At 38.2% G+C, this 10,137-nt stretch overlaps 1 protein-coding gene and 1 pseudogene across 1 annotated transcript; one reads left to right on the top strand and one right to left on the bottom strand.

Annotated features, from left to right (window-relative positions):
* Positions 1-1,663: 1,663 nt before the first annotated feature.
* Positions 1,664-5,019, bottom strand: LOC8277144 (pentatricopeptide repeat-containing protein At1g71420). The gene has a single exon (XM_015723211.3). The coding sequence runs from the start codon at positions 5,017-5,019 to the stop codon at positions 2,770-2,772; it is 2,250 nt and encodes a 749-aa protein (XP_015578697.2). The 3' UTR covers positions 1,664-2,769.
* A 105-nt stretch (positions 5,020-5,124) lies between these two features.
* On the top strand, positions 5,125-9,920 carry LOC8277145 (annotated as a pseudogene).
* The last annotated feature ends 217 nt before the right edge of the window (positions 9,921-10,137 follow it).

Below are 10,137 nucleotides of genomic sequence, written 5' to 3' on the forward strand. Positions count from 1 at the left end.
CATAATTTTTTGAGAAAACAACGATTGAGAATTTGACTCTTCAATGGCTTTTAGAAGTTCAATTACAATGTCTTTTCCTGTTCCAAGGCGCTGATCATCTCTAAAGACAATTATTCCTTTCTGCTTTAAACCAGCATACAAATGGTCTATGAAGCTTATGCGGGTGTCTTCACCTCTAAAACTTAGGTAGACATCATATTTCCATTAAGGGCGTGAAGGTGGCAGAATTGAAGATGAAAAAGCTACTTGGACGCCTAAGGAAGCCATCAGAGCTTACAATTTTATGCAAGCAATTTCTTTTCCACATCCAATGAATTGTGTAAACGACTTCACCTGGTGACTGGGAATTGGTACATCCTTTGCTCCAACTATGTTGCCTACATGCATGCGGTGAGGGAGAGGTCTAAATATTTTTTTGGTTATGCAGCCTGTGTGCTGTTTGAAACTATAAATTTGTATTGTCATATGAAAAGAACAGATAAATAATTAAAAACATATGAAAACAGAGATCTTTATCATGTGTAGTGTGGTCCTCACTCAGACTACCACAATAAGCAGCAGCTGAGACAGAAACATAGCTTAAGAACAAGTTATATGATAGTAGCATGTATAATGCTAAGTCTAATTTTTCATCCCTAGTTTAGGCATACAGGCCATAATAAGGTTAACTTTTCCTTTAATCAGGTTCTAAAAGCAGCTTTGGCAAATCCAGAAGATGTTTTCCGATTTGAAAACCAATCTTGAAACTATCTTATACATCCAAAAACTGATATGGAAAGGTTTCCCAGTAAATTTCTTTAACTGTATTCAAATCTCAAAATGAAGAAGAACGTAAAGGTCAGATGTACTACCAAAGTAAAACAATGGAATTCAAAGGACTAATAAGCTAGCAAAAAAAAGCTATAGTAAGCAGGAAGAATAAGAATAAAGGAAAGGGTGAATGCAACTCTGCCCTTCTGAAAAAGATCTAAGCTGGATAACATGATAAAATTGTGAGACTAAGCTTACAACTTCAGAATATTTCAGCGACTGATAAGCTTTGTTCCGTCTTCAATTACAAACCATGTAAACTAGTTTTGGTATTATACTTACTTGAAAGGAATGATTATCAGCTCTTAAGGAAAATACAAAGTCCTATGGGCAGTAAGGGGACATACCATTCTCTGTTCTTTAGCAAGTCGAGTTATTAGCAGTTCTCACCTCAAAATAAAAGGATACGAAGTGCTATGGGCAGAAAAGGGAAAAGATACATTCACATTTCTCTAGCCAGTCAAGTTAATAATAGTCCCTATCTCATCAATAAAAGGAAAAAGTAATGTGTGAATCAAATTCACTCCTTCAAATAGTGGACTTTACATGAACAAAGAATTTTTCTCTAACTCATCATATATAACATGCCAACTTAGAGCATTAAGCTTTTGACTGTACCAAGAGAAATGAAATGAAAATGTTTATTCTAGTCACATGGCCATCAAGAAAAGGTGACTATCATAATAATATTTTCTTTTTTTTCTTCTTTGTGTGCATGCCTTTATTATTTTTGTTTCTGTTTCTCTTACATTTGTGCTTGTGCAAATGTAGTCTGTTACAGTTGTAATTTAAAAAAGTTAATGAGTATAACATTATTATTTTAAGGTGCAAAAAAAAAAAACAATTTCTTGGATTTCTCCAATGATAAAATTTGAAGCTAGACATTTCAACAGTGTAATTAAACCTCAAGTAATTTGCTACAAATGCAGTTAAAAAGGACAATATATGTGAATCAACAAAAACAGCAGTCACACACGTAATGCTGTAAATGGATTACTATGGTTATACATAAAAGAACGAATGCATGCATCCACATGTGGAAACGAAAAAAGAGGAAAAGGTCATGAAACAAAAACCTAAACAGAGAAGCTTGGCTGCTATTTCCATTGAAGCTCCATCATCTCTGATGTGGTCACTCTTCAAATATTAGTATTTGTCAATGTTAGAAGTTGTATTTATCCCATCGCTTTGTTACCGGGTACTTATATTGTATATAAGTGGATTGGGCACCCTCCTCCTTTGACCTAATTTTTGGGAATGAGTTATACCCAAGTCCATTTATCGTGGTATTAGAGCCGCCCTTTCCCTACTGAAGGGGCCAGAACAAAAGTTCTTGTGGTTTAGTAGCATCCACACTGGACTTGCTCCACCAACATCTGCTATTTCCACATTTTGAAAGACCAGATTTAACCTGCATTTCTAATTTATGTAGTTTAATCATTATGCATTTCAAAATGATAAAGTTGATACTGCAAGTCTCCCACCACCAGCAGTTCAATGAGTCAGATTTCATAAAATAGATAGTGTTAATTTCTGTACAGATCTCATGCTATCTGGTTCAATCTCCACAAGCAATTGATGCTGAAACCACAGCATCGGGCTCCATCGGCATTATATTTATAAGCTCCTTTGCCTCAAAAACACGCCCAGCTTGGCCAAGAATATCAACCATGCAAGCATAATGATCTAATTGTGGAAAAATACCATATCTATCAGACATTGACTCAAAAATTTTGATCCCTTCTTCACACCATTCCAGCATGACTACATGCTGAAAGTAGAGCCACCATGGTAGCAAAATCAGGATGGACATTCATTTCAGAAAAAAGATGCAATGCCTCCTTAGCTTGGCCATGCAGGGCGTATACCATGATTTGCATTCGTTAATAATAATTGATGAAGCAGAATAGAAATGGAAAAAAGCCAGAAATTATGGGTATGTTTATGTTGTCCCCTCTGTTACCAGTAGTCATAACAAGAGCACGTCCCATTTTTGAATCGGTGGAAACGGTTTGAGTCTCTCACAATAATCTCCTTATGAAGAAGGTTTGATGCTAACTTCATAAAGGTGTGACAGTCGACACAGATTCTAATGTTCTTCATGATTTTTATTACACTATCCCCACAATTCTGACTACCTTCATTCATCACAGCAAATGCCAAAGCCAGCTTCTCACTATGATGGTACAACTGCTCCTCTTTATGTTCCTCCTCAATGTCATGCATTGCCGAGCTTGTCTCTGGCACATAGCCTTTCTCCTTCAACTGACCAATCAATACATCAAGCCTGCAGCATATGGCCTTTCTTTGAGGATGGCGTCTGCCTCCAGAAGCAAACTCATGCACCGTATTATCAATCTCAATCCAGCTTAAACCAGGCTCCTTTTTTACTCTAGAGCCCCTCATTTCGTTCCTAATAAACCCTGCTGCAGTGTAACTACCTCCAGAAGAATAAATGTTTGACATTTGTACATAGCCTAGTGAATTTCTGGGTTCCAACTGCTTCAGTCTATCTGCTGCTAACTTGGCCAAGTATGTCTCACCATGCTTCCTACAAGAGCCAAGTAGTGCACTCCAAACCACAGCATCGGGCTCCATCGGCATTGTACTTATAAGCTCCTTTGCCTCAAAAACACGCCCAGCTCGGCCAAGAATATCAACCATGCAAGCATAATGATCTAATTGTGGAAAAATACCATGTCTGTCAGACATTGACTCAAATATTTTGATCCCTTCTTCCACCATTCCAGCATGGCTGCATGCTGAAAGTAAAGCCACCATGGTAGCAGAATCAGGACGGACATTCATTTCAGAAAAGAGATGTAATGCCTCCTTAGCTTGGCCATGCAGGGCATAAGCCTTCAGCATTGAGTTCCAAGAAACTAAATTACGCATTCTCATTTCATCAAAAACTTGCTTGGACAAGAAAATGGAACCACACCTTGCATAGGCATGGATCAATGCATTTTCAAGCACTACATCACCCTCAAACCCAGCTTTAATTACTCGAGAATGAACTGTCAAGGCCTGCCTTTCCGTCCCCAAACCTGCACAAGCTTTCAAGACAATAGAAAATGTATACCAGTCTGGAGCAAGATCTTCCCTATGCAATTGACGGAAAAGGAAGAGGGCTTCTTCAGGTTGTCTTTCAGCCAATGCAGTTATAATCCCAGTCCAAGAAACAATATCTTTATAGCAACCAGTCTCCAAGAAAAGCTTGTAACAATCAGTAACTTCTCCCCCAAGATCTGAATAGGCTTTCACCAATGCGGTTGCAACTTCGACTTGCAACACAAAGGCACTTCTTATACTAAGACAATGCAACTGAAAACAATAGTTAAGACCCACGTCAGAAACAGCACTGTAGCCTTCACTCAAGGAAGATAAAACACTAAGCAACGTGGCACGGTCAAACCCAATTCCATCTCTATGCATTTGGCTAAAAAGACTAATTGCTTTAGCCCCAAGTTTTCTGACCTGAAACCCGGCAATCATTGAATTCCAAGAAACAAGATTACGATATTCTAAATTCGCAAACACAGACCAAGCTTCATCATCACTGTCACCATTATTGCTGTACATTGAAATAAGAGTATTTCCAATGTAAACAGTAGCATCTAACCCCATTTTAAAAGCAAGTGCATGCACCTGCTTGCCATGGTCATAATCACAAGAACTTAGATTACTCGTGAGCGCAAACTCATTAGGCCGACAATGCATCAACATGCTAGAAAACAAGCGAGAACACTCGTAAGCTTGCCCATGTTGCGCGTACCCAGAAATAAGCGCAGTCCAAGAAACAACATTTCTTTCAGGCATCTCAGCAAACAATTGGCGCGCATATTCCAGATCCCCGCACTTGGCGTACATATTGATTAGATGGTTGGTCACGAACACGCCTAGCGGACGATTTCCCTGATTTTTATTGTTTAAAAGCAAGTGTTGGTGTAAGTAAATGCCTTGCTGAAGGTATCCATGCCGTGCACATGCATGAAAGAGAGTGGCGTAGGTTTGTTGGGAATGCGGTAGTGGAAGCGGTGCATTGTAGAAGAGGGAGAGTGCTTCGTCAATCTGGCCACGCGTGGAAAGGAAGCGCAGCTCGTTGAAACGGTCATCGGGTTTGGGAGCTGGAAGAAGATTGCTGGAGGTGAAGTTTCTGAAGGAGAAATGACACGCGCGAAAGTTAGGTCGTGGCATTGCAAAATGCATTAGGTAACACGTAAGAAGCGAGTCCAACTTTTTCTATTATTATTTCAGTTATTTACTATGACTAAGGCGATGACTTGACTCAAAGCTCTTGTGTCCATTTCTTACTAGCCTATCGCTTAGCATTTCCATTCTCTACTGTAATATAATTTCCTTTCGATTCGGTTGGTTTACTGCATAGTTTGATCCATATCTCATTTAGATTTCATCATCTGCGTCTTCTCCATTTGATTGCTAAATAGATTGAAATATGTTTCGACCTGAATTTCTGTTTTGAAGAGACTTTCTCACATCCGAAATACAGTGAGTTTCGATTATGGCATCTTCTTCTAATTCTCCTAAACGCAAGTTTGATGTTTTTCTTAGCTTCAGAGGGAAGGATACCCGTGACAATTTTACCAGCCATCTCTATGATGCTTTATGTCGCAAAAAGATCAAGACCTTCATTGATAATGGTCTTGAAAGAGGGGAAGAAATTACACCCGCTCTTTTGAGAACAATTGAAGAATCATTGATTTCTGTAATCGTTTTTTCAGAGAACTATGCATCTTCGCCGTGGTGTTTGGATGAAATGGTCAAAATTCTTGAATGCAGAGAAACTCATGGGCAGGCAGTTTTACCGGTTTTCTATCATGTGGATCCATCTGATGTTGAAGAACAAAATGGGAGCTTTGCTCTTACACTTGTAGAGCTTGAGAAGAATTTTAAGGATAAGGTGTCAAAGTGGAGGACTGACTTGATGAAAGCAGCAAGCATATCCGGATGGGACTCCCGGGCGATTGGGTACGTGTAATTCCTATGTTTCTTCCATTTCAAAGCTTCTCTCACTATCTAAAGCTCTATTGGTTGGTTGAAGAAATGAAGTTTGCTGCCTTCCTTTTCCTAGAAATATTTTTCTCTTGCATTAGAAATTACGGATGTTCCTCGGTGGAAGGCTGAATTGTGGTAAGAAATGTCAGGTGTCAGACATGACTGGAAAAAAAGAAGAATTATGATTTAATTGAAAAATGATGTAAAGTACACTGATGTAGCTTATAATTTTGTTATGAATTGATTGTACTTTTCTTTGTTTCTCTTAATTGTAAATTCTGTCTGAATGCTTGTTATTCATCATTAGGTCTGAGGCTAAACTTGTGAAACACATTGTGGAACATATCTTGCAGAAATTAAATAAGGCATCTTCAACAGATTTGAAGGGACTGATTGGATTAGATTCACACATCAGAAAAATTAAGAAGTTACTACAAATTGGGTTACCAGATATTCGCACTGTAGGACTTTGGGGCATGAGCGGTATAGGTAAAACAACTATTGCTGGAGCTATTTTCAACACTCTCTCAAGTCAATTTGAAGGTTGTTGCTTTCTTGAGAATATTAAGGAAGAATCAGAACGATGTGGACTAGTTCCTTTAAGAGACAAGCTTCTTTCTGAAATTTTAATGGAAGGAAATGTACATATTGCCACTCCCAGTATAGGATCTACTTCCTTAAAAAACAGGCTCCGGCACAAAAAGGTTTTGCTTGTTCTTGATGATGTGAATGATGTAGATCAAATAGAAACTCTGATTGGAAGATGTGATTTTGGTTTGGGAAGTAGAGTTCTTGTAACATCTAGAGATAAGCAAGTACTTAAGAATGTTGTTGATGAAATATATGAAGTTGAGGGATTAAGTGATGATGAAGCTCTTCAGTTATTCAATTTGCATGCTTTTAAGGACAATTGTTCCACAACAGATAAGATCAAGCTATCATATAGGGTAGTGAAACATGCTCAGGGAAACCCTTTGGCACTTAAAGTTTTGGGTTCTTCTCTATTTGCTAGAAGCAAACAAGATTGGGAAAGCGCATTGGAGAAACTTGAAAGAACTCCTCAGCCTAAAATTTTTCATGTGTTAAGATCAAGTTTTGATGCACTGGATGATGAAGAGAAAAGTATATTTCTTGATATTGCATGCTTTTTTAAAGGGCAACAAATTGGTTTCGTGAAGAAAATACTGAATGGTTGTGGTTTATCAGCAGGCATTGGAATTAGTGTTCTTGCTGGCAAATGCCTTGTGTCTATCCAAGAAAACAAGCTAGAAATGCACGACTTATTGCAAGAAATGGCTCAGGAAATTGTTCACCAAGAATCTATCAAAGAGCTGGGCAAGCGCAGTAGGTTGTGGAGTCCTAGTGATGCCTGTCAAGTGTTGACGAAGAATCTGGTGAGAGCTTTTTTTATTATTTTTTTCATATACTTTTATGATAATAAGCTCAAACACCAAAGGAAAGATCTTTATATTTTCATGTAATTAACATTTGCTTTTTACTGTGATATTCAGGGAACTGAAAGAGTTGAAGGGATATTTTTTGATACATATAAAATGGGAGCAGTGGACTTGAGTTCCAGAGCCTTTGTGAGGATGTATAATCTTAGGTTGCTCAAAATCTACAAATTCTAGAGTTGGAAATAACTGTAAAGTGAACCTTCCTCAAGGCCTTGATTTTCTTTCTGATGAATTGAGGTATCTTCACGGGGACGGATACCCTCTGAGCTATATGCCATCCAATTTTCAAGCAGAGAATCTTGTTCAACTTACCCTTGCTTACAGTAGCATTAAACAACTATGGACAGGAGTCCAGGTATCTTTTATTTCTTAATCTTGATTTCGATTCTTGTGCATTTTCTTCGAAAATTTATTGCAACCAATTGTATTGTTTATGCAGAATCTTGTGAGTTTGAAAGAGATCAACCTTAGCCACTCTGAACAGTTAGCTACATTCCCAGACCTGTCACGGGCCAAATATCTTGAGACTGTTAATGTTGATTTCTGTTCTAGCTTAGAAGAAGTACCTTTATCTATTCGGTTTCTGGATAAGCTAACTGATTTGAATATGAGATACTGCACAAGCCTATTGAGGCTCCCCAGTCGCATTAAATTGAGATCATTGAAGACTCTTAACCTTTCAGGATGCTCAAAACTTAGAGAGTTTCCACAGCTTGCAGAAAACATAACTTATTTAAATTTAAGTGAGACTGCTATTGATGAACTTCCAGAATCATTTGGGAATTTTCGCAGACTCATTGCATTGAATTTGAAGGACTGTAAACAACTCGGTGATCTTCCAGAAAGCATTTGTCTGCTGAAATCACTTGTGACCATTGATCTCTCAGGCTGCTCAAAGATCACTAGATTCCCAGATATTTCAGGGGATGTACAATTCTTGTACTTATCTGAAACTGCAATAGAAGAAATTCCTTCTTCAATTGGTCTTCTCCCTAGGCTCACTTGTTTAGATCTTATGAACTGCAATAGGCTCAAGAATCTTCCCTCTCTTTTTAAGTTGGCCTCTCTTGAAAAGCTTATTCTTTCGGGCTGCTCAAGCATCACCGAGTTTCCTCACGTTTCATGGGATATAAAGAAGTTGTTTTTGGATGGGACGGCAATAGAAGAAATTCCCTCATCAATTAAGTATTTCCCTGAGCTTGTTGAATTAAGCCTACAAAACTGCAAGAGGTTTCTCCGTCTTCCTCGCACTATTTGGAAGTTCAAATTACTGCAAAAGCTTAATCTCTCAGGCTGCTCCACATTTGTGAGTTTTCCAGAAATTTTGGAGGTCATGGGATCATTGAAATATCTTTATCTAGATGGAACAGGTATAAGTAATTTACCATCACCAATGAGAAATTTGCCTGGGCTGTTGAGCTTGGAATTGAGGAGCTGCAAGAATCTTTATGGGTTGCAAGAGGTGATCTCAGGAAGAGTTGTCAAATCGCCTGCAACGGTAGGGGGTATACAATATCTACGTAAGCTAAATCTTAGTGGTTGCTGTTTACTGGAAGTGCCTTATTGCATTGACTGTTTACCATCACTTGAATCATTGGATCTAAGTCGAAACCTTTTTGAGGAGATACCCGTAAGCATCAATAAGCTCTTTGAGCTGCAATACCTTGGCTTAAGAGATTGCAAGAAGCTAATATCATTGCCAGACCTCCCACCCCGCTTGACAAAATTAGATGCACACAAATGCTGTTCATTGAAGTCTGCATCACTTGATCCAACTGGAATTGAGGGAAACAATTTTGAATTCTTCTTCACTAATTGTCACAGCCTGGATTTGGATGAGAGGCGCAAGATCATTGCGTATGCCCTAACAAAATTTCAGGTCTATTCAGAAAGACTACACCATCAGGTCTGTCACCTTCTATCTTCCTTCAATTATTTTGCAAAATTTCTTTTACCATCCTTGTAACTAAAAATCGTCATTTTCCATGGTGCAGATGTCTTATTTACTAGCAGGGGAATCTAGTTTGTGGATCCCTTCTTGGGTAAGGCGGTTTCACCACAAGGGGGCATCGACTACAGTTCAGCTTCCTTCAAATTGGGCTGACAGCGATTTCTTGGGTTTCGAACTCGTGACTTCCATTGCAGTTGATTGCCGTATCTGCAAATGCAATGGCGATCATGATTTCCAAGTGAAATGCAGATACCATTTCAAAAATGAATATATATATGACGGGGGCGATGATCTCTATTGCTACTATGGCGGCTGGTACGGCAGACGATTTCTTAACGGTGAGCATACTTTAGTCGGGTACGATCCGTGTGTGAATGTCACAAAAGAGGATCGATTTGGAAATTACAGTGAGGTTGTAATTGAGTTCTATCCTGTGGAAATGAATGACCATCCATTAGAATGTATCAGAGTTAGGGCTTGTGAGGTTCATCTATTATATACCCCAGGTCATGAGAGAAGCTCCCGTGTTTACTGGTGGGATGACGATTATTGCTGCGTGCCTAATTCTTACCTACATCAACTATACACATTTACAGGACAAAATAGGTTTAGAATGTTGCCCCCTTTGTTCTCCCAAAAATCCTCTTAACTACAAATTTATCAATGTAAAATTCTTATTTATACCATATGATAATTACAGATATTTTTATTATTTAAAATTAAAAATTATATCAAACAAAATAGGCGGGGATTATTTTCAAAAAATATTTAGTAGCTCCTCCCCTAAAAGTTTTATATTGTAGTTTTGTCCTTATATTTTAATTAAACTTCAATCATATCCTTTTAGTTATTTGATTTGAATTTTATATATTGCTTTTCATTTTAGTCATCATATTATTATTT

This window comes from Ricinus communis, chromosome 2 (assembly GCF_019578655.1).
Source record: "Ricinus communis isolate WT05 ecotype wild-type chromosome 2, ASM1957865v1, whole genome shotgun sequence".
In the NCBI taxonomy this organism is placed as follows: Eukaryota; Viridiplantae; Streptophyta; class Magnoliopsida; order Malpighiales; family Euphorbiaceae; genus Ricinus; species Ricinus communis.

What these genes read in the sequence shown, in the direction of transcription:
- LOC8277144 (XM_015723211.3), bottom strand. Translation starts at nt 5,019, where the DNA reads ATGCATTTTGCAATGCCACGACCTAACTTTCGCGCGTGTCATTTCTCC.